The sequence below is a fragment of the Bombus huntii genome, chromosome 5 (genome assembly GCF_024542735.1).
Source record: "Bombus huntii isolate Logan2020A chromosome 5, iyBomHunt1.1, whole genome shotgun sequence".
In the NCBI taxonomy this organism is placed as follows: Eukaryota; Metazoa; Arthropoda; class Insecta; order Hymenoptera; family Apidae; genus Bombus; species Bombus huntii.
This window is the reverse complement of record NC_066242.1, coordinates 14,292,604-14,317,318: the sequence shown is the minus strand read 5'-3', so window position 1 is coordinate 14,317,318 and position 24,715 is coordinate 14,292,604. Positions and strand designations below refer to the sequence as shown.

At 39.2% G+C, this 24,715-nt stretch overlaps 3 protein-coding genes across 9 annotated transcripts in view; 2 read left to right on the top strand and 1 right to left on the bottom strand.

Annotated features, from left to right (window-relative positions):
* LOC126865969 (dopamine D2-like receptor) overlaps window positions 1-3,899 on the top strand; it is a 96,433-nt gene extending 92,534 nt beyond the window's left edge. For all 3 annotated transcript variants that reach the window (XM_050618948.1, XM_050618950.1, XM_050618949.1), the window contains exon 8: window positions 47-3,899. In XM_050618948.1, coding sequence (XP_050474905.1) covers window positions 47-255 — 209 coding nt within the window. In that variant the 3' untranslated portion in view covers window positions 256-3,899. The remainder of the gene's footprint in view (window positions 1-46) is intronic.
* On the bottom strand, window positions 405-24,715 carry LOC126865968 (uncharacterized). Of its 2 annotated transcripts, XM_050618947.1 has the most exons (10): window positions 23,224-24,715; window positions 21,087-23,062; window positions 8,638-8,937; window positions 7,968-8,532; window positions 7,580-7,830; window positions 7,108-7,271; window positions 6,362-6,900; window positions 5,610-5,837; window positions 5,342-5,490; window positions 405-4,668 (listed from the first exon to the last, which is right to left on the bottom strand). In XM_050618947.1, the coding sequence occupies exons 3-10, from the start codon at window positions 8,782-8,784 to the stop codon at window positions 4,642-4,644; spliced, it is 2,070 nt and encodes a 689-aa protein (XP_050474904.1). In that variant the 5' UTR covers window positions 8,785-8,937; window positions 21,087-23,062; window positions 23,224-24,715; the 3' UTR covers window positions 405-4,641. The 2 variants fall into 2 exon arrangements, 1 of the variants encoding a protein (XP_050474904.1); XR_007689740.1 differs by lacking the exons at window positions 405-4,668; window positions 5,342-5,490; window positions 5,610-5,837; ... (3 more) ...; window positions 7,968-8,532; window positions 8,638-8,937 and adding an exon at window positions 19,412-19,575 and having other exon boundaries at window positions 23,224-24,708.
* Window positions 19,571-24,715, top strand: part of LOC126865967 (1-phosphatidylinositol 4,5-bisphosphate phosphodiesterase-like) — a 13,380-nt gene continuing 8,235 nt past the window's right edge. For all 4 annotated transcript variants that reach the window (XM_050618943.1, XM_050618945.1, XM_050618944.1 and 1 more), the window contains exon 1: window positions 19,571-20,531. The gene's annotated coding sequence lies outside the window, so the exon portion shown is untranslated. The remainder of the gene's footprint in view (window positions 20,532-24,715) is intronic.

The following is a 24,715-nucleotide window of genomic DNA, read 5'->3' as shown; positions in this document are numbered from 1 at the left end:
TCTTTTCCTATCGCCCGACAAAAAGGAAATCTATTCTCTTTTACAGGTGTCTTTTTAATTTGTTGGCTGCCATTCTTTACCTGCAACATCATGGACGCGATTTGCACGAAGCTGACAGCGAACTGTCAACCTGGTGTCACTGCTTTCATCGTGACCTCTTGGCTAGGCTACATGAACAGCTTCGTAAATCCCGTGATTTATACTGTGTTCAATCCCGAATTTCGCAAAGCCTTCCATAAATTGGTCAGCTTCTAGACAAATTACAGCATTTAAAGTCGCGTTTATCTTGAAAGCAGGAACAACGAGACATCGGACAATCGAACAGCTCAACATTTGTTCCAGCTAAAGGTATTTATCGTATTCGCAGACCTCTTTCGTAGTCGCGCCGTTTTTCGTAGGTAGACGTTTGAAAACCAATAACTTCCTGTGGCTCATTCTACTGAATCGTGTTTAAATTTCGCGACGGACTTGAGAAACATTAGCCGCGCCGTCACAAATTGCAACGTAACGAAACTAAATCGAAGCTTTTTACGAGTGAGAACGGAATTACATCGCGTACTTTTTACTCGTTGTTTATCGGAAGTGCGGATCATCGTTAGTATTCTCAGCACTCTCACACCCAACTATCGTGCGATTTCATTGGTCGATATCCCGGCAATATCACAGCGGAGGCAACGTGCATCGATGTTAGAGCTGAATTACCAAATAAATATTTAAGCTAACGATAAGTAGTCGAATAAATGATACACGAAGTAATCGGAAACGAGCGTCAAGGTGTTAGAAACACAACGACGTGGTTTATGCGTTGAACGCGTTCAAATTCGCGTTATCCTACCATTTCAAGTAATCTAGTTGCATAAATAACAGAAGCACAAAAAGGAAAGAAGGGAATTTCAGTAGAGATATATTAAGACGATAAACATCAGGTCAAAACGTAAAATCAATGGAATGCGTGTTTGAGCGAAAACACATTATACGTATATGTACTTTGTCGGATATTAAATATACCGTGACAGTATTATCGTAGCTCCTAAGGTGTAGCAATATTTTTTGGCTCAATGCAAAGGAACCGAATTGTCAGTTCCACGACAAACTTACGCGTTCTGTACACCTGCGCGTCTAATCGAACGTCTTTGTACTATGTACGATTATTCGAACGAAGTACTGTCTCCTTCGTATCGTTTCGAAATTCTTCCGTCGCGCCGTTTCGTTTGTCCTTCTAGCATGCGGGAAAATCGAAGAACAAGCTTCCGAAATTCTTGCATCGCGAGTCATGAATTATACGCGAATTTTATAAATCCACGAAGAGGACGATGGTTGTGCAAGCTTTGGGATCGTGTTTTTCGATTCTCCAAAATTCATTCGTGCAGAAAGGGAAAAGAATTCGAGTAAGTCTGTCGAACGTGTTCGATGCATACCGTACCATCTCTACTTTCGCATCTATTTTATCATTTAACACTTCGACGAGAGAATTACCATATTGTTGAACTATTTACATATCCAACTAGATACTCAGTTGCAGGATTTAAAGTTTATATGATATTCCGCTCACGAGAGGTTCTCGAAGATTCGTTTCTTGTTGCAGTCGCTTTCCTTCGATTCCCTCTAGCGTTTCTTCAAAGTGAATTGTTTGAAACACGTTGAAATTATTCGCACATGTTCTTTTTTCTGTCGAACATTTTCACGTTACGACGTCATTTGTTCCAATTCTAATAAAAAGTTTATGTATTATCTTCGGTGTGTTAAGCGCGCGGAACGTTCGCGCTCGACTCTACGGAAACGAAAATCGATAGCGGAAGGCGTCCGCTTGTTTTTGCCTCTCCCCTGGCTTTGAGAGCCCAAAGGAATTCCTCGTAAAGATGGCCATTGTATGCTCATGACGCGTTCGATAGAATCGAAGAAATAACGAAACACAGTCGATGCATGCAGAAACACCTGCATCGGCTTCGCTTCGTGTTCCATTTCCGCAAACGTTTTTAAAGTTCCCGGCGTCCGAATTTTCAAACATATCAATACAAGTACGAAGCATGATATCTAACCGTATACTGGCATCCGAGACACGCTTATCGAGCATGTGTATGTGTGTTAAATGGGCTACGCGAAACGGAAGATACCAAATACTAGCGAACGTAAAACGTTATCGTAAAAAACACTTGTTTCGCGGGACCCGCGATCCTGCAATAACGTCTACAATCAGAGCTTTTTACTCTATGAGTTCTACGAATACGTCGTATCACGTAACTTTAAACTTCCAATGTATATTTGTACATAATTAGTAGAAATTAGTAACGAATTATTCGAACTGTGCAATCGGTTGTAAGGCGATACGTATCCCTACGTACTCGATCGCCTGCTAAAACCTAGAAACACTGCAATTACTAAACACTAAGAGTAAAGATAGTGTGTATCGCTAAATGCTAGGCAAACATTTAGGGAAACTCTTGTCGATGAATTGTGATAAAGCTAGGTTTTGTTACGTACATTTTACCTGGTAACCTGTTTCGAGATATTATACAATTCTTCGATAATAATTTATCCTACCGAACGAATCGTTCGCAAATCAAGTGTTTTATCTTCCAACGTTTTCGTTATTCGTCGAACTGATCGTAATCGACCGAGAGAAACGAAGTTTGCATCGGATTAGTGAGTGAAATACAGGGTTAAAATATTATACCGCTTCATTTTCGCACGAACCTCTTAATTCACGTACCTCAAACTTAAATCTCTTAAACCGGTAGCTACGTACATCCGTTTCGTTATAGAGAATCCTCGCCAACAGACTGAGAACTTTATGCCCTTTCATAATGGCGTAACGAACTTTTCACCTAGTTATTGGGGCCGGTGAAATTTAAACGAGTGCCGATTCGCGACAGATCGTGCCACGTGCCATTTTACGCCACCGCAAGATAAAAGGTGCTTCCGCACACAACGGTAGATTATTAATTGGCAAAGTTCCCGTCCTTCGCTCTCGGTCGTTAACGACAGTATAACAGCGAAACTTTGGATCAGCGATCTCCGAATACCTGTAAACCAGTCGCAGATTTTTTTTCATTCGCGAGAAAATTATCTTCGAGAAGGAGCACCGACCAAAGCTTTTTCCTTAATCACTTTGCGATTAACCACGACAACAGGCAGAAACTCGAACTGTATTTCCACGCTGAACGAAAATCAACAAGCCTAGCATTTTCTTTTAACGCAACGCACTTGGAAATGCATTATAAAGTTTCTTACAATCCTGCTAAGATCGCTGTATTTTTCTAACCCGATACATTCCCTTCTCTGTATATAAATGTGTATGTATTATACATGATATACGTACGCGACATAGTGTATCTGTATTGTACCAAGAGAACATGAGGATAGCGCTGTGCATCTATGTAAATATATATCTAATAGACAAAGAACGCGAGCGTATACGAACTGACTGCAAAAGGATCGATAACGTTTCCAGGGATTCTAATTGAACTTGAATCACGGAAATTCTCGAGAACTCGTAGCAGGCCAGTTTCAACTTCCTCGAGGCGCGAGACACTAAGAATAAACGCAAAACGAATATAAGTCAAGTGGAATGTCTTCTAACTGTCCATCGAAAAACGTGTCGCTTTGGTGAGAGAGAACTACATTTTTCCTATGACTTTCTTAATAATTATTACGAATGGTCTATACAGGGCATAGATGTAAGAGATAAATCTTTAATTTGCCGAGACTAACTATAAGCATAACGAATCAAATGGAAAAGAAATGAATATTCAGAACGCTGTATGTACCGATGGCAATACCTATACATATTCACACGCGAATGGAACACATGGGACACATACATACACGATTAATCAGAGATAAGACAAATCGAATACATGGACACTTGTCGAAATTAATAAAATATAGTATAAATTGAAGACGAGTTTTCATTTTACAAGTTCTAGCTTTACGGAGGAAGAATATAGCGGAAGGTAAGTGGCAAGATATTAAATTCATTTTCGTATCTTTGCAGTGTAGAAAACACTTGCCTCTGCAGATTTTTAGAGATCGATAGAAGACGAAAAGTCGGCTGTCCTCGTGGTATTTGTTCGAATCAGTGCAATTCACGGTGAGAATGGTCCATGGGCCAGTGAGTACGAACGTTGGCCAAATTGAATCTACAACGAAATCGGTTCGGGGCTGACTTTTACGAATATCCCTCAAACAGTGAATGCTTCCTATAGTGGTAAGAAGAAAGATATGGGCCGGTGATCTCTGAAATAGCCTGCCTGAAAAAGTACGATGGATCGAATAATGTCAATAACCCAGATAACGCACGATGTGTTAATAGTATTATGTCAGAGTCAATATTGAATGATGATAAAAAGGATTATACGTATAGGCAATGGATTAAACAGGATTAATCAAATTGGACGGATGAAGTTGACGGAAATCGATTCAGAAGAAACGCTGATAATCTTACTATTTCTATTAACAAATATTTATTTCTATTATAATAGTAAATTAAATTATATAGAGATAATATTTACGGAATAACACTATGAAATATTTCTCGACGTAACCTAGAGTTTCTTAAACTTTGGCAACTTGCTAGAATATTTTGTAACGCTATAAATAAACACGTGGTTTTGTACCGATTGGTCCAGTTAGCTTCTACGTTCACCACAAGCGTTGACCCAATTTTACCTACAATAAAAACGTTACATACACGATATAGTAAAATCATTTCGCTACATTCGTAAATAACCGCATAATTCTCATGCCGAAGTTCGCAATTAAAGCACATTATGGACGCTGTGTTTACGATGTCGTTGTAACAGCATTGAATGACTTTATATCGCGTTCCTGTTCGTGTGCATGTGTATTTGCCGATGGAAAAAATTCCACCAGGTCGATAAGTTTTCGCGACTATCAGTTAATCCGTAAGTTTGGAAACATTTAAAAAGTCACTCTATTAAAATGCAACAATCGATGCACGGTTTAAAATTTCTACGTGGTATAGTCAGCTATTACCAGCGAACTTCCATCGTGAATACGTAACTCGTGTTACAAGTATTTGAAACAAAATACGTTCTCGCATGCTGATGGGAAAATTTTCTTGTAAAACGAACCACCGAACTCGAATGCACCAACTTCCCCCATACGCGTATCATGCAAGTTAGAACGTATCCACTGCACTGGAATAGGTTTACCAATTTCTCAAGCTTCATATTGTATAAAGTAACAAGCGCAAAAAATTCCATGTTGAAAAAAATCTAACACCGCAAACAAGATGGAAATTTCATTCGAGTAAGGACTTTCAACATTCTTCAGGTCAACTCCTCTCCTAAATCCACGCAGTTATTCGTCGAAACTTTACCTTAGAGAAAGCAGGAAGTTGATATCGCGGCAATTCTGGCAAACTTAATCCCAATTTTCCAATGTCGAGGTTCGTGGAACGTAAAGTAGGACTAGTTGAACGCAAGGTGTAATCTATCCCTCCGAAGCCGCCTAATTGTAACTGCAACCCTGTACAAACCACACGCGTTCTACGAATTAGGTTTTGAACGTTTGGAAAAATAAAGCGGAAATGTCGTGTTCACGAATCCGTGACGGGACAACCGCGTAATTACGTACGATCGATATACCTGTGGAATATGAGTGAGTCCTCGCCGGTTCAAACGGTCGCAACTGCCCTCCATATTGGACATTTTCGCCAAAGTTCAAAGTTGACACACCAGTGGGAACGTTCGATGAGAGGCTGTTGGGTATTCCTGCCGATATGTCGGTGTTTATTCCACCAGGTAGACTGTTGAATGTGCTGCCGATATGATTACTCAATATGTTCGCGGACAAGCCAGAAGACAGAGGTGTACCTGGAGTGAAAACACGCGAATCATGGAGAAACAATTACATAATTGCGGTTGACAAGAGTCTTCCATGAAATTTCGTACGTTCGCCGCATATTACGTTGCTTGTCACGCTCGTAGAGAGAATCGCTACGAATTTAGTAACTTGGAAAATACGGTTAACTAATTTTAAACTTCCCTAACCGAAAGCGATGTAATAGCAAAGAAGTGAAAAGATGGACGTTTATCTCGTATGCGGATTATTTTCCCGGTGATAAAAAGAAATCCATCGAAGTTGAAGACCCACGAGAGAGAACGAGTGGATGGATTTTTGAGAATTATAACTGAACTCGAGGCGAAAGTATTGAGCAGAAAGTGGGCTTCCCAATAAAGTTGACCACGATTCGCGACTCTTTCGCACTGGGATCTGGCAATAAAAGAGTCGAAAGATTAAATTTCTCTTAACGACGGAATCCCTGGGGGCGAGTCCCTCTCGGTCATCGAAGAACGATTTGGTCTGAACCTTATCGATTCGTATGAAGTGGCTATACCTAACGAGAGGCCAGAAGATGTGGACGAATCTTGAGGCACGAAAGCAGACACTCTTGGCGGTGTTATTGGAATGTAGTTTATCGTCTGCACTGGCCGAGAAACCGCTGACAAAGTTGCAATCGGTATACTTGGGAGTGTCATCGTTGGCCTCTCCACTATCGTGGTTAATGGAACATGATTCGCAGTTTCCGATAGAGATGATTGTTGGAAAGGTAGACCATGGTTCGATTCCTGCTGCAGCAGATAGCTCAACAGAGAACTCTGCAAATTGTTCTTCAGAACGCCCTTTGAGTTTTCTGGAAGTATGTAATTCAGTACCATGCTAGGGATCTTGTTGTTTAGGCTGTTGTTCGACGTATCTGGAAGTGCTTGGTTCAGCGGCAGAATTTGCACGTTGCTTTTGATACCATCTTTCTCCTGTTGGGATAGCAGATAATCAAGCACGGACTGCTGGAACTTGTCCTTTAACTCATTGGAGAGATAATAGGGCGTCGGTGAAGTGAAGGTAGTCGGTTGAAATACAATCGGAGGTACGGTTCTGCAAGAAAAACAGAAACAGAATGCGTACAATTCGGAAAAATGAATGCTGATTCAATCGTACAGGATGTCAGCTCGAAGTTCCGTGGTACGTAATGTTCTAATAACGTTAGTTTCAGAAATACACCTTGAACACGGTGCGATAGTGGCGGAGGAAAAATCACGATCGATCATACAAGTAACGAATCTTGACAGTGCTATTACGTACTGTCGTCCGAAAGATATGATTGGAGATTCCGTGTCCATGACAGGTAAGCTAGCTTCAGTGGTCGGTAAACGAGCCAAGTTTGAAGACTGTTTCGTGGTAACCATAGAGGCTGGTATCGTAGAAATCGTTGAAGCGGATACGCTCGTGGTAGCAGCATCAGCCAGCTGAAAGCAATTACTAACTTGCATTGGACCTTCTAAGATTCGCGGTCGTTACTTCACTCGTACGGATTCAGTTGGGAAATTGTAAAGAGGTTACTGTAAATGTTGATTAAAAGTTCTTCAAGCGTCGGATTAAACTTCATTTATTACTGTTGCAAAGAAATAACGAACGAGCCAGCAAAGTGATCGGTAAGTTGTATAAGCAGAAACGAAAGACTCAGCGGAAATGTTACTAAAATGGGCACTACGCTGTGCTGTACCGCTAAAATTGAATACTATGTCATGATGTACGAAAAGTATATTTCGCTCACCGTATCGGATTTCACGGTTGGCATTGTCACCGTATTCGAGTGCGAATCCATTTTCAGCTCGGAAGTTGTAGATGTATGAACTTGGGTGGTAGCTGAAGTTGCGGAGGAGACAGTAGACAGTTGCCATGGTTTGTGGGTGGTTGTCGGAGCCATTGAGGGTGTCATCGTCGTGGATGCTTCCTCGCTCAATGGCAGAGCGTTTCCATACGGCGAAATGGGTGGCACAGACACATATCCAAGACCATGGTTACCTATATCAAACAAATTCTTGCTTATAACGCGAACTGTCCAAACATCTATGTTCGAAGTATCTTTGATTCAAAGGATACGATAAAAACTCTTAATAAATGACATCAATTACAACCTTTCTTTTGATTAAAGTACTTACCATGCTTCAAATACTCCGAATCTCTACCAACTGAATCGACCTGTTGCTGTCCTGATTGTCCTTTGTAAAAGTCAATTGGTTTATCGTACAGGTCGGCAAATCGAAAATCGTCGCGGAAAGGTTGCCGGTAAGAGGAATATCGATCGTCTTGATATTCAGGTCGCTGTTCATTTCCAGAAACCGTCTGATCTTTGTTTTGTTGATTTCTGAACGGTGTTCCATTCATAAAGATCGAAGATTGTCTATGGAAGTCCGGAGCATTCTTAAAAGACGAACTGTTATCGTAAAATAGTCGATTTCTCAATAATTCGTAATCTCGCAACAGCAATCGGTCCTTGAGAGACAGTTGCTCCGGAAAAGAATCCAAATCCTGTCTATAGGGTCGATGTCGGTAAGATTGGTAGTATTGCGTTTTAAACGATGGCTCTCGAAATGAATGATGTTGCCCGCGAGAAGAAGATGGATGCCAACCAGTCTCTTGATAAGGCGGAAACTCTTCCAAGGCACTGTATCTTCTTCCTTTCTTATACGCAGCGACAACCACAACCATCGACACGAATACGATCTGAGGGAATAAATTTACAAGTAATTTTGATTATTTATATTATCGTCACTGATTAAAATTTGTTATTAAGCGTCGACTGATCGGTATAAAAAACAGACGACTCACCAGTTTCTTCATTTGATCTTTTTTGCACGTTTCGGAGTGCGAGAAAGAAATTGTAAGTATAACCACGCGCAAAGATAGTCTGCGGTCTATCACTGCCATCAACTTTCTTATATAGTTAGGAAGCGGGAGAAAAGCTGTAACTCGCATCTTTTCCACTGCTCCTGGTTTTGTACGTCTTCCAGATCAGGTACGAAACTGGATCTGGTAAATCATGTAGATGGACGCCTTTCTCTTTCTATGACAGGTTCATTGCCAGATATACAATGAATCTGATATATTTTCACACGTGTAACGGCAAACCTAGAAGTTTGAGTGAAACGTTGTATTTTACTTTTGCAACAAAATTAAAGATTTGAACGAGCTGCTTGTTTCATCCAAGAAGCAAGAAATTTATTATTTTTACGACGTGTTTAACGAATAACGCGTCCTTTAGGCTCTCAATAATTTACACTCGCTGTAAAATCTCGTCTTTCTGCTTTATGTTTCATAACTTTTCTTAGTAATTGTCGACATTCATTCATTTTATCTGGAACCATTCGACCTTCGATGAACGCTTTGAAACGGAGGAGTTCGCAATCGTAGGATATAAGGGTATTATAAGGTTTGTAGCAAAACCATAAAAGGTGTACGAGTGTACGTTCGTTGACTTTTAAAGAGGCAATAGAGATGGTAATAAAAATTATATGTCGACCACACTCATATATGTTCGACCTTCAATTCCGTATAAAAGTGTCGATAACTTGAAGTATAGATCCTGTTCGTTCATCTAGCCGACTAGACTAATAATTTTATCAGTTTCTATTCAGGCACTGATCAATTGATTATGAGTTAGCTTTGAATGTATTAGTGTAGTTACCCGATTCAATTAATTCAGTGTATTCGAATATTAGCTATTAAATATTTATTATTACGTAATGGCAGTGGATTTTCAGCGCAAATGTGCGGCACTGTGTGTGCAAACGTGTCAGTGAAAATTAAATGTAAATTGCAAGTAATTTACGGAAATTCATTTTGCGAGATCCAAGAGTGTACTTATTCATCAAGACATTGTTTTCATTCCAAATATTTGTCACAGGAATCTCAGTTAGTTTTCAGGGAGAATCCATTATATGAATTATTATAAATGGTAACGTTGAACGAGCAAATGATCTCGGTGCAATTAGGGAATATCATTTATAGAAATGTACAGTACGAAACGCGCCCTATAATTTATGGAAGATGAACGGCGAACGTACTTAGTAAACCCTCTTACATCTTCTTCGATCTTTGCAGTTCGTTAATGCTAAGGTTGCAAAGCATTAAGTCGGGATTTTATTCGACGAGAAACTATTTCTCTTATCTTCGACATTCAAGCGCCGACCAAAATTAGCAAATATTACCTTCGAATATGCAATTAATCTTATTCCTTTAAAACTTTAAATCACTTTCTGTCTGAGTAGTGAAAGCTATTTATTTGAAATCTAAATGGAAGTCTTTAAATCCCTTCAATAGATTAAACAAATATTTATCATCGTGTTACAAATCGATTTTGGAAAAGATTATCCTCTAGGAAGATAATAAAATTAGATAACGTTAGATAAAGCCAATCATAAAAATGGTAATTGGGATTATCTGTCGTACGCGAACGCGAGTATTTGATAAATAACGATAGATGTACAATAATCAATAGTAAATTATCGTGAATGGTAGAAGGTTATTCAAAGATAATCAAAAGTCCATTGTTTAAACGTCGCTGATATTTATATTAAAAGCAAGTAAAGTAAGTAAAAAAGGTAATGGAAGAGTTACGTTCATTTAAAGCAACGGATATTAAAACCACAACGATGTTTGAAATGATTCAATATACATATTAAACTTGCGCGATTGTTTTTTATTTACGAACTTCATCGTATGAAAGCGAGATAATTAGATACGCTCAGAATGCAACCACATAAACATTTCATTGCAATACGGTCCAGTTTGTTTGATTAATTTTTTTCATTTTCTCACTCTATAATCATGCTATATCAGAAAAAGTCTTTTATCATTACATATCTAAAATTACGATACAAATAGATACAATTAAATTCGTGGAAGAGTAAAAAGGAATTCATAGGCTTGATAAATAATAGCAATCTTTAAATAACCATCGATAGATTGTAAAAGGATCGTAAAATATACACATCTTTGCAGATAGAAATTTTCACGGATATTGTTACGGATAGCTACTACTTAACTAATTTTTAAATTTCTGATAAAATTTCTAACAAAATTATTCAATTGATATTACGATGAAGAGTCCAATTGAATGATATTTATTTAATCTACAACAAAAAAGGAAGAAGCTAACCTAGTTCCTTGAAACTTCCAGGTCAAATAAATATTAGGAGACCAAACATTACCGAGTAAAAAGAATTATAAGTATTATTAGTATCAGTTAACGTGATCGTCCAATATAAATTGCGAATTTCACTTTGATCGCGAACAAAGTTGATCAGAATGACCATTGTCGTCGACGAGAAAAACCTTTTATTGTTACAAACCTATTGTCCCTGCTAATTAACAGTTGGTACTGTTGCAGCATACAATTAAACCTAACTAACCATGGCTATCTTTGAAAACCAATATTCAGTTAAATTGTAATAGCAGCTTCTAAATGTCTATTATATTGTTTGTCTCGAATTTCCTCGGATTTCCTCGGTTTCCATTTTATTGGTAGGTAGAAAACTTAGACACTCCGGAAGAAACATATATTTTTTTGTTGACATTTCTCCCAAATCATTTTTCTATTCTCATGGATAGATATTAAGTGGATGAGTAGAACGACATTTTCCCTGGAAAGGATCCAGCTTAGCAGCGTTAATTAATCAGTGGTTGGATTACAACTCGTAATCGTTATCGGTGCTGTTATTAATCCAATGTCGAGTAGTCGATATTGAAAATATCAACGCCTACATTACATCGTTTCATTCATCCGTGGTACTTATATATCGATGGTTATCTCGTTTTTATTACTTTCATATAAAACTGCATTCTCCAACTTTTCGTCATCTTTATATAGTTTTCATGTTCCATTTTAAAATGTCAATGTTCGAACTTGACACCCTGACTCTATTAATTTTATCGCATTCACATTATGTTTACTACCCTTTTTATTGTTTCATTTCATCTGTATTTATCGGTTACATAGGATGGCTCAATCTAATCGATCCGTATAAATATCTCGTAAATATGTGTCAAATGAAACTTACTTTGTTTCGATGAGGGTATCTTGCGATGGTAACAAATCTCATCTTGCATGCGTTTATTCTTTTTTTTTTTTTTTTTTTTAGTGGAACTATTCTTCCTTTTTTTTACATCATTCGATATACTTTTTAATCTCCTACAAAAAGGTGTTAAGGTACTTGGGTCGAAGAATGATTAATTGAAAAGAAAACTTAGCTTGAATCTTGTAAAATTTATCGTACGAAAGAAAGATAACGTAGATAGCTTTCATATTTATGTTTCCATTGTCTTTTATGCACACAGTTTGACAAAATTAACATTGAAATCTTTTAAACTAGGCAGTTTCAGACACAAATGTCTTAATACCTTTTTCTAGAGAATCAAAAGCTACATCGAATGATGTATAGAAAAAAGGTGTAGTTCCATTTAAGAAAACAGAGATCACCTTGAGATATGCAGAAATTTTCAGACATCTCGAAGAATCACCAGAAGACGTTCCCCTTGAAACAACAAGTTTTGTTTGAAATATTCGATATATAGAAAATAAATATATAAGAAATATTTACTTGGATCAATTAAAATAATACAACCTGTATAATTCTTCGTCCTTTGTAACATACCTTCTTACGCAAAAGTCATATAAATTGCACAATCAAGAATAATTAATTAATATTCTTCCTCTCTTCAGATTCTATTACACAAAAGGATAATAAAATTCAAATTCTTTTTTCAACTTCTCAACACTGGTACAATAAAAATACGGATCGCTTGCAATTTTTATTTATAGTACCTCGTAGGATTACCACGTGTCTGTCCTATATCCGATATCAAAATCTTGGCGGTTTTTTATGTAACATTTATGACATTTTTTTTAAATCACGGTTATGTTTCAGGCTCGATGGGAACCAACCAGTGTGTCACAGCTGTCCAAATATTCCCAGAGTTTACGCGTAAATACGGTATTTTATTTCTAGAGTATTTTTTTATTTTTTATTTCTCGATATAATTCTAGCACGCTCATCTCAGCCAGATATGGGCTGTACTGTTCTCGCTATTTTTTTTTCTCTCTCTTTGAGACGCCAAAGAGACATTCATCTCACACCCCATTAAGAGCTAAAAAGGCTCTCAGATCAAGTACATTCTTCAACTAGATTTTCTCCTCTTTCGAGGTGCATGGACTTAGAACTCCGTACGCGTCAGACAGGAAGAAAGGTAGGAGGAAAGGAATTAATTTGTTGCCAAGGAGGTATTTGTAGCATATTTTTTATCGCCTACTCTACTAGATTTTCATGAAACAAGTTCGAGATCGTTCAAGTTTGGTCGCCTCGCCAAACTAGGAACAGCCGGTTTTGCGGTCGTCACATTCGTTTCAACCGGTGGCCTTCAGGAATCGATGTTCCGTCGATTATTGAAAAAAGCAATAATGGCTATTGTCGTTCAGCGAAAACGTTTCTTTTGCTATACCGGTCGCGGTTGATTAGTTAATTACTCAATGAAAGAGCATTACATATAGCGTGCAGATCACGTTCTTAGCGAAATTGTTAGAGTAACTTTTACTCGTTACAGCAACTCGCGTGAGAAGATCACATTGGACCGAACCAATTTTATCGCGGTTACGTATCACCAAAAATGTCAGGTGCTCGTTAAAATGCCTGCACCTCGACATAAGGTCATGTAACTGTGAAATTCGTTTGCTCGTGAATGACATTTTTTACATTTTCTCACAATTTCGGAGAGGCGTCACCGTTCCATCCGGGAACAGAGAAAATTTGCGGCTAAAATTTTCGTACGGGCGAATAAATCGAATTTACAGTAACTGGATGAGACTAATTACACTCGATGCAAAGATTCGCGCAGTGTTATCCATATTGATCATCGATCCTTCCTTTTAAAAATTTTTATCGACGTCTTTCGCGACATATTCGACAGGGCGATTCATCTTCGTTCACGATATTGACAAGCTTACTTGAAAGCATATTCCTTACAAAACAAGAAAGAAGCATTGGAAATTTAAATAGCGAGCAATTTGCTTAATCTAAAACCGACTGAAATTCGAACGAGCGAACATCGAACCTGGAATTTCAAGAAACTCGAGGATGTGATAATGCGAATGTTAAAATGAAAGGCGCGGGCAGGTTAAAATCTAAATGAAATAGAGAAGGACGCATTCATAAGAGTAATAGAACGAGGATGTCGAGCAGAAGACGCGACAGACTTGAGGATAAAATTGCACCGTGTCTCCGCCATTATATGGCAGCATCGTAGTACGAAAGTTAAAACGATGAAAATAAAGAAAACGAGGAGAGAAGTTTGTGTAGCAAAAAGTTTTTCCATTTATATATTTTCTTAATCCGTTGCGGTCACGAAAACTGGTTCCCGATATTCCTAAAAATTTGCAATCACGCTACGCATATCGAATTAAATGGAAGTTTAACCTGCATGTGATTTCAATTCGTATCAATCGTATTCGTATAGGCGAAAAGTTATTACGTGAAACGTATTTCTCGTGCAACTTAGTTGTTCACGGGCGATCCGATATTAGCCTTTTAGATGTATGCATAACGATGGTTTGTCACATTTAAATTGATCGCATCGAACCACGCGTCATATTCAGTCCTACGATATTTCGATCATCCATTTACTCAATAGGTGACTCGGGATATTTGTTGGAATGCAAATTCCACAGGAACGTTTCTAGTAAAATAAATGGCAAACGATGAAATTGTAAACGGGCCAGCTGCAGGACAAATTCCATCAAGGCTACGAACCGTATCACAAAATGATGGAAAAACGGTTGATATCCGAAGAATCATCCGACAATATTTAGACAACGTTAGGGAAAATTTTCACGGTGTTTATCAGAGGTTCGTCCGTGGTAGATGCATCTCATGATCCATTCGGTAAGAGAATTTCCTGTGGGGTCGTGTTGCTCCGCCGCTGTTAACTTCGCCTCTGGGGAACGAATTTCTGTATGATGTGCCATGTATGCGTCCAATTTAAACAGCTACCGGTTACACATCTGTACGGTGCGCGTCGTTACTTTTCTTACACGTCAGCCAACGAGGGTGCTTGCGCAATATCTAACGTTTAATAACGAATTAAATTCCGCAAACGAACGTTGTCGTCCTACCCTTGGGGCCATTTTAGAAAAACGTCGAATATCGATGAAAGCAGCGAGTGAAGACGCATTCGATCCGATCTTTCATTATCATCCGCGATGGCGTGAAACGACAGAAAAAATAGTGGGAGCTGAATAAAATCACCATGGTAATATATTCGCCAGAGATTTGTTCCGAAACGTGGCAGCATGTAATATAATATTCGATACAATAGAGTTAAACTGCTGTGAGTTCGATTCGTTCGTTCGTATTCGAGTCGAACAATACGTCTTCATCGAAGATTAAATTTGCTACTGACGGGTATGCATGTAACGTTATGAAAATAGTAGGACGGCGAGCAGAACAGCCATCACAATTTGCCGATTTAACTTTGAAATTGATTGACAAAAGTTACAAGTAATCGTGAATATCGTGCAGTTGCGTCGATTTTTTAAAAAAATTGTACGATTACTCAAACACCGTTCCCGGGTGAAATAGCAAATTAAAAGAAAGAAATGCTTTTACTTTGTCACGGTTGCACAAGTGTTTCCATTTTCCTTTACACCGACCCATTGCAAGATGCTAGTAATTACAAACGAAGGTATTGTGCCGTAGAATGAAGGAAGAAAGCAATTAAGTTAATACAGTAAATCCGATGATTAAACGAATGCGCCATCACTTACATGGTAGTAGTTAGTAGCTGGTCTAAATGACTCATTACACGTAGTAATAATTTTCTAAGGCTCATTTCGTGTGTCGTAGAAAGCCTGGGAGGTGTAGAACTTAATACGTTCAATCTTCTGTACTTAATGTCAAGCTCAAGACAAGCGGAGCACGGACAATCCGATTTCGTCGTACTTTACTTTTTATTCTTCTCGGTTCCATTAAAAGGTAATTTTGAACCAAATAGTATAGTTAGTCATTGGCGGTGTGGATCGATCGAAACGTGAAACGTTTCTAATAAAGTATTCAGAGAAATAATCGAATCGAAAGTTCTAAGGTTTGCCAGAAGTCTCGTAACTGACATGTCACTGGTTCATATCAGGAATGAGCAGGTCACTCGGTTTTACTCTCGGATCGAGTCATCAAGGAAGCAAAGCAATTACGAAATAGCTTCGTCTCTTTCCGAAACACGTTCCTCGAGGAAATGTACATGCGGATGCCAATGCAATGCATGTAACATGTGCACGTTACACGACGACACATGTCACAGCAATGCGTCTCTACAAATTAAGATTCTTAAACAAACAGGTTAAACAAACAATATTGTTTGTTGAATTGAAAGTCAAGCCAAATTGATAAGGTTTCAAAAAATAAAATATATGTGCATAACGAAAATAAACTTATGGTCGAATGTGAGCTTGGCGAATTCTCTTACGTTTCGATCTCTTAAATAACCATTTCTGCTCGTTTTTTTGCTGACGTCCAAGCATCACGCGCGCGCGCGGATGTATGAATCCTCCGAAATTCTACATGCATATTTTGTAGTTGTATAATTCGCGTCACTCGCGCATACTCTACACCAGCGGTTGTTAACGTTCTTTTGTCTACCAGGGACCTCCTTTGAATAATCTTTTTTTGTCACGGACCCTCAGGACTTGACACAAAATTAAAATCCGTAATGTGCCAAATATGTATGTTTAAAACTGCTCAACGATATCTTCTCAGTAAGGTTGAAACTGCATTAATAAACGAAGAAAATGCTCATCGACAATCTTTAAATTTTGAGAGAAGAGATTTACCAAAAAATAAGTAAATAAATAAATAAATACACGTACTAAACACTTTTTATGCAAATAATATAGTAATAACTTGCGTGCGTAAGGACTTTGTGACTCCCCGGAGGACCGTGAACCAGCAAGAACCGCTGCTCCATATCATTTGAAAATAACGCTTAAGGCTAAGAAGATTCGTCCGCAGGTGTAAACGAATCGTGTAAGAATGGATAAAGGAATGTATCGTTAATCCAGTAAGTGAATACAAGTGTACCGAATTTAATACATATACACACATGCGCACAGTTGCACCGCAAACATAGACGATGGTCAGTGACACTTTGTGTAACATCAAAGGGAGCTCGGAATGCGAGTTAATTTTGTAGCAGGGGAGGCCAGAATGAGGGTTAAGAGAAATAGACGAGAAGGAAGAGAGGGCAAGTCAAGTAGAATGAGCGAGCGAGTGAGAGAAACGAGAGACGGTACCGAAAAAGGGAACTGCCATCCATATTCAAAACGAGGGCTTACACCCTGCGGTCTGCCGAGTTAGCCGGTTTGTCTAAAAAAAGAAGCATGCTTATTTCTCAACGGTAGCGATGGTATGCTCACTCCTGCGATTTGCTTTCCATGTTACTCTCTCTTTCAAAACCGGTTTCTCCTCTATTTATTTCCAAACTTGGAAAATATATTTCTAGACGATACGTTCTTCTTCACCTAAGACGAGTATGGTTAATTTGCCAGACACGCAGTAAAAAAAGTTTTTTTTCAAATAAATAAATATTTTCAAACATATAGATCACAAGTTATATCGAAGAAAAGTAGTCGTTACGCGATACACTACATGTATGTCTGTATGTCGCTGGAAACTCGGCATAAGTAAGGAAGGAAAGAAAGAGAAGCAGGGGAAGATGGGTGAAAAATGAGAAAAAGGTAGAACACTTTTTGCATCTGCCTTTGGTCCTGTGCCTGACAGAGTTCATGCAGGAATGATCTAACACCTGCGTTAAATAGCAACATTTTTCATGCATCTCTGAGATACGTCGTGACCTACGACTGAATTTTTATGGCAACGACTTTCGCGGGATTAAACGCGTTTCCACGTCAGCCGGAATAAAATTTGTCAGCGCGCAAAGTTAACGAAGCACGTAGGAAGATCTTATTAGGATACTAATCGGACCGCGCACGTCACACAGAACAGGAGTTTCTTGAGTGTATGGATCTTGATCGCATATTCGGTCGCGCGTACGTGAGATTCCTATTGTTCTAGAGGGAAATTTCCTACAGTCGAAAAGCGGATTCAGATTTATGCGGAAACGTTTCTCAGTTACCGCGAATTCCTAGGGTGCCTAAATCGTTCGTTTGCTTCGAGATTAACCGAGTAACATCGATACACGACGTCTTTATGGAAAAATGAATTACGAGAGGATTGTCTTACAATCTGTAGTAAGTTATTTAGACGCCGTATAAAAACATCATTGAGTCGTTCTGCCGTTTAATTCTCTCTGGGATTACGGACACTGCGTTTGAGCAGGAAAAGGTACATCCTCCACAGAAAAAAGCTGCTACCTAACATTGGTTTATTTTTCAAGACTGCGACCGCCTCTCGTATCTAGCTTCGTTGCATGAAATTTCTGTGTAACTGAGAAACTGATTACTAGCCAGTCGTACTGCAAACAAACGCATCGATAAGAGACATATTGATCAAAACGCGCAAAGAAGGTGATTTGTCATTCTATTCGACGTATGGACTCTTCCCGGACAAATAGGAATGGTCCATCGAAAGAAATTGTTCAAACCTGTATCGACCTCTAAAGTGGGAACGGCCAAGTAAAAGATTCCTCGACGTCATCGTCCAAAGCGATCAAAGGGATTTTCGGTCGACCAAACCAATACGAATCGTAAAGCCAAGTCCATTCATCTTCGTATACTGAGCGATCGATGTTACTTGGACATTTCTCGTCGTTACCGCGCTGATACGATATCTCGTTTCATAATTCACGTGAATTCGTTCTTATCGACGCCTGATTTCTGATATCGAATACCGACGTTTACTCGAGCCAAGCTTCACAGAGAGCGCGCCGATGTTATCCAGCAGCAATTGCGGGTTTTCGTCGTTTTCCAGCGTACACTCGCCCGATAACCGTTGTAAATGCTTTTCACCTTTCGTCGGTTTATCCATCGCGTCTCGTCGTCTTAACTCGATACGATTCGATACAACTTTGACTCGCTACTAGGTAACGAGGATAAAGGATAGTTTCGTATATAGGGCTAAAAGGTTTTAGTGACAAAGTTTCCCATTCTATTAAGGTACACAACGAAGCACGTCGAAGCATTCTGTTGTACGTCAAAAAATTAGGAAACGCGAAGTTAGTTTCTCCAGTAAACAGATTTTCGTTTGAACGAACAAAGTTGCGTCGTTCCAGCACAAGTAGCAAGTTTTAGTTTTGTTAATGAACGAAATTGGTATTCCAGATGTCAACTTTCTCGATAACTGTATACATAATCCACAATGAAAGAAGAAGAAATGCTGGATCGAGATACGACGACCGATCGTCATAATTGATTGGAAAAACGAGACACACGTATAATCGGTTAACTAATTGTCTCGTAACAATTACGCATATTTTTGGATGTTACTACTTGAAGAATATGCTTCTAAACGCGTAATTGAGAAAGCGACATTTCGCTTTTTATCAACGACGATTATCAGTGACAAAAGAGAAGGTGAAAAGTAAGCATTTGATCTTTCGCTCCAGATACTTGGTTAATACAACGCGTTCCTATTTTATTTCTGTTACAGTGGCTGTAGATCAGAGTGGCAGGTATATTTACATATGATCTGTCTCCAGGTATAGATAGCTGTCTTCGTTTTATTCACCAGAAAGGTATTTATATCCTCTGATTCACACTCCCATTATTTGCTGGAATATATTTGAGGATTTTATAGAAACGTAGAATATATAATGTGAAGATTTTTCACACCCGAACAAACGTTTCACCGTAGCCTTACAAATTTATATAACGCTATTCAATTTTGATAATAAGAAGAATTACTTGACCCGTAAAACCGCAAGATCTTTATACACAGAGATCCTAATTCTGATTAACCGTGGCCCGAATCCGAACGCAGAAATCCATGAAATTAAATAAGAAGCTTATTCGATTTCAAATAATTTCGAATATTAATTTTCCAAAAAACCAACTTGTATGCTTTCTCGCTTTCCAATTAGAATTATACAAATATTCAGACTAACTAATCGTTATCTACACGCAGATTCTATATACATTTCAAGAAGTGTTTCCATTTCAAAAAGTATTTCACGATTTCGTTGCCCTGTCTCGAAGTAGAATCGCACCGTTCCTACTCGGACACAAATACATTTACGTATTCACCGATGTGATAACAGTAGCAACGAAATCGAATATTTCTTGGGCGTAATGCGATACCAGCGGAATCGCTCCTTTCATTTCATTTCGTGACAGTTTATTGCACGAAATAGTTGCCGTGCAATTCGAAAGGCAGGTACCGTTTTTACTAACCGAGTAAAAGCGAAGACAGAGCGGCAAGCTGTGTCACGGCGGCACATGCGCGCAGGAGAAAAGGACGGTATCGAGCCAGGCTAGTTGCTTGCCCGTCAACAGACGGTGTCGCACCGTCAGTTTCTTCCGCCGCGCCTGAAAGGCGTTCAGTGTCGAGTCGAAGAAACGCGCGCTTCTTCTGTAAAGTTCGTTCGTTTTTTTTTTTATTTTTTCGTGAGTAGAGAAGTCGAGTGCGTGAACACTCGAGTGTGCAGACCGGTGCAAGAGGAATCGTGATAGAATGTAATCGAATCGCCATGGGACTGTTGCCATCAGTCAGCCGGTAATTTCGCACACGGTAAGGCAAGACACCTTACAGAAATTTCGTTCACGGCATAGTACGCCCATGTGTGATTGTGAACACTCGCGCGCGCGCCTCTGTATATGTGTGTGCGCGCGCTCGACATCGTACACGACCGTTCATGGTTACTGCACGTCACAGGCACATTGCGTTTCATCCGGAACCTTGGACGCTTGCTAACCGTATAAACTATCGGTCGACGTTTTATAAATTTATGTAGAATCGAATGCTAGAGAATCGTCGAGCGTGGCATAGACGTAATTGACGATTCACAGACCTAGATGTGTATTCGATTTCGGACGTGTCGAATTTGTATGGAAGCTGTATACGATTCGATCAATTCGTTTCGTTCATTTTGCTCGAGACGTAATTGAAACGTTGTCGTAATAAACGGGATTTTGTCAATTGGATAACCGCTAACACGGAGCGTCATTTACGAGATACACGCGCGTTCGTCAACCGCCAGTTATCTCAAACTATGTACTTTCTTTTCTTTCTTCTTTCTCCTTACTTTTTCTATTTTTTTATTCTTTTTTTTTTGTTTCTAATCACCTCATCTCTCTCGTTTCCTATTGCTCTCTTCATCTGAACGCTCCTCTGTCTCCCTTCCTCCTTCTCTTCGCCATCGGTCCTGCTTCTGTTTGTCTTCCCCGTGCGTTTACGTACCGCTCATGCGTGCTGACCCACGAGCATTACATTCCGTGCGTTTCGCTTGTGACTTGTTTCGTGAGCGCACATTCCTAGAAAGTAAAACACATAGCCAGATAAACGTATCGTAGCAAGTGGCAAGCGTGACGAGTGCACGATTTGCTAATTGATAGCTGCGTCGTGCGAGCAACGTACGATAAGACGTTAAGTAAGAATGTAAAAGAGGAAAAACGGCAAGGACTCGCACGACCCTGATTGTAGATCTCCGGAGGGATTTTCGAGGTCAAGGGAATCAGAAGCGTGGTAGAGAAATGGTTAGGCAAATGCACAACCTTCCATGGAATGAGTTTGCCGAGAAACATCACATCCATTACAAGATATTGCCTCCTAGTCGGTCCCTTCGGCCACCTTACCATCCTCGATATTAGCTTGTCACCCACCATCAAGCACTTTATCTGCTTCTCTCCCCCTTCCTGCTCCTTTTTTCCTGACTTCTGACCTTCTCGCTGGAGGGGATTGGGCTTTACACGAGTATAGAAAATAGCCGCTTTGGATATTACGCTTGTTAGGCGCGAGGAAATGTAATTGCCGTCCTTCGCGGATATCTTCGTCGTGACCGATACCTCAGCTTCGCGTTCTTTTCGCAGATAATCGCGTCATGGTTTATCGAGGTATTTTATTCTATTGTTTGGAAGTGTTTGGTTTATAAATATCCACGTGATATCGACCGTACTTGTTAACGAAACACAAACGCGTAGCATCGTTGACGTAGACTATAGACGATTAAAGGTCCTACAACTTGTAAATATTTATATAATAACTTTTCGAGAAAAAATTCCAAATTTCACAAGGCCCGTAAACTTCGCAATAACTTGCTAACGAATCATAGATTTTTCTACGCAGAAATAACCAAATTAGAACTGTGTGTCTATGAGTTTATGAGGTACCAGCGTCTACAACGAATAAACTGCGAAATAGTTGGAATTGAAGGCTGAAAGAATCGCGAGATCTCTTCCATTACTCTCGCTCAATACGGGTCATGACCCTCATTTATTTCCATTCTTCTTGAGGAGACCGGCTAACGTATTAAGCGATTGAGCGGTCAATGTCGCGCCTGCTCAACTCATCCTTCACCGGAAGTTATGTAATTACCGATCCACAAGCGGTAATTGAACCACTGTCACTTGTCGATTAATCTGGGGCGTGAAGAAATTCTCGCTGGCCATTCTCTGTGTAATCGCCTATGCTCCAAATCCAAGTAACACCGGTATTCGTCGGCTGTGCAAATATTTTTTCACCATGTTCCACTTATCAAAGTGCAAACGTTTACCTTGTATTTACGAACGTGTGTACGTAACATGTAATGGCTAGTTCAGAGATAATGCCGTATTTTAAAAGCCTGGCGTGAGAAGCCGAGGGATGAAGCCGTGGAAACATCAAACTGATAGAACACACGCGTCTAGTCTGTTGCTTCCGATTTCTATTCATTCGCAGGAAGCTTTTATCGTACAATAATTTCATTCAGTGTGCGCGAGTTCAGGGTGAAGGCGTTACGTGATATTGCATAAGCGTGTAACGCACATAACTTGGATCTTTCATGATTCAACGAGATTGCTCGCACGATACATAACTTGTTTAATGGCTTTCGTTCGTGCGCCTCTTAAAATTAACATTCGCAGATTGTAATAAAACAATGTTATTTATATCAGCAATACCACTTCACTCCACAGAAGGTCGAAGTTTCCTTCGTCTTGAATAACTTTAATCGTGTTTGCTCATTACCTTTTTAAATACACTTAAAACTGAACGATGGACTTGGTATTATCGGAAGAATGGGATTATTAGAGTTAACAGGCTTGCACGTAGTTGAATGTTTGAACCTGTAAATGATATGTTAATCAAATACAATGAAAAAGTTACTATGGAGAAGTTTTACGATCGGCCGTTTCAGCAATGCCGTAGACTATCAACAAAGACGCGAGATATTACGGCATTCTACGTTCTTCCGCTTCCACGACCAAAATACTCGATCACCACTTACCATTAAGTAAACTGAAGAGAATCGCGCGCTTATGATACTACGTTACATCTGCCCCTTCCTTGGAATTCGTTTACTGTCAGGCGCCAGAAACGTTTTCATCGTGCCAAGGAAAAGAAGCCCGGCACGAGCCGCACTCCTACATTATTTTCGTAACGCTCCTCTGTTTACGCACCGTCTCCGTATATATGTACTACAACCGGTTTATACAGAGGTATACGGTGTAGTGGTGAGTCGAGCGTGGGGGAAATAAAATAAAACAACTACGACTATAACTATACGAACGAATTCTCTGTATCGGCTCGCGTAATTTCTTCAAGTTTCATCGATTAAACCTTCGATGCATTACTAGTTCTTAGAAATTACATTGCAATTGCGAAACGTTCAACGTTTTTTTTTTTTTTTTAAGTATAATTAATGATTAGCGATGTGACGATGAATATATGAGTAAGTGTTATTCCTCTAACGATATTGAAAGAAACCAGCATCAGCTTTGGCCTTTCTTTGAATATTTATAGTCAAGTATATCGTTTTTATTGTAAGTAGGGTCAGACTAGAGAACATTCTGAAAATTCTAACACTCGGATATTTAGTTACGTTTCCTTAACAGTCTTCTTCGCTTTTATTTTCTTTTGTGTTTCACCGGCCTTTGTTGTACTCACATTTGGTTTCATTGTACATAGTCATTGTTGCTTCTTCTTTGAGGTATGTAAGGAATGTCTAGAGATTTAGGGTTCAGCTTTATTTTTAAACGAATACAGAGCTACGGAGGAATAATATACAAACGTATCGCGAAGGCATTTTTGTACGCATAGTACTCAATATAAATGCCAGACGTCATTAGCTGACTTTTACAAAACTTCCTTTTGCGTCAATTAAGATAATGTTCGATAAAACGGGGCGGGATATCCGTAGACGATAGAGACATTGATAGGTGCTCGACCTTTCTCGTTCGCGAATGATAAATCCAGTTACCGAATGATAGTCAGTGTTGCACGAGCGATAAACGTTTTATTAATTGCACTTCGTTAGCACTGCGTTTCTGTAATATTCAACGTCAACATCGGAGTTTTATGCGGCAATAGCAATAGTAAATCTCGATAGTAAGCGATTTAAGCGATAGTAAGTACAGAACACACTATCTGCGATTTTTCCCTTCCAGGCAAAACTAAAATTGAGATGAGATATCGTATGTTGCATTTAATTTAGTATCGAGCGATGTTAGTTCAACTTTCGTCCATAAATACTTCGCACGTTTCCACGAATCTGATGTATCAAAGATCGAATGAAACATGCACAGCTTTGTATTGACCGGAAACAGGATAACAGTTAAAGAAAAACGATGTTTGACAGCGACGTGAAATATCCACCAAAGTTTGATTATAAAGTTCCGTGAAATCAATTTGTATACCGATTGCTATGTATAGAATCTTAGACTTTGACTCTTTCTTTGAGATATGCGAAACTGCATTTACCAAATTTATTCGATTTTTCT

Coding starts and splice junctions, on each gene's coding strand:
- LOC126865968 (XM_050618947.1), bottom strand. CDS start 8,784: ATGCGAGTTACAGCTTTTCTCCCGCTTCCTAACTATATAAGAAAGTTG. Junction 8,533..8,637: donor AAGATCAAATGAAGAAACTG/GTGAGTCGTCTG, acceptor TTATTCCCTCAG/ATCGTATTCGTGTCGATGGT. Junction 5,838..6,361: donor ATCTTCTGGCCTCTCGTTAG/GTATAGCCACTT, acceptor TTTTCACTCCAG/GTACACCTCTGTCTTCTGGC.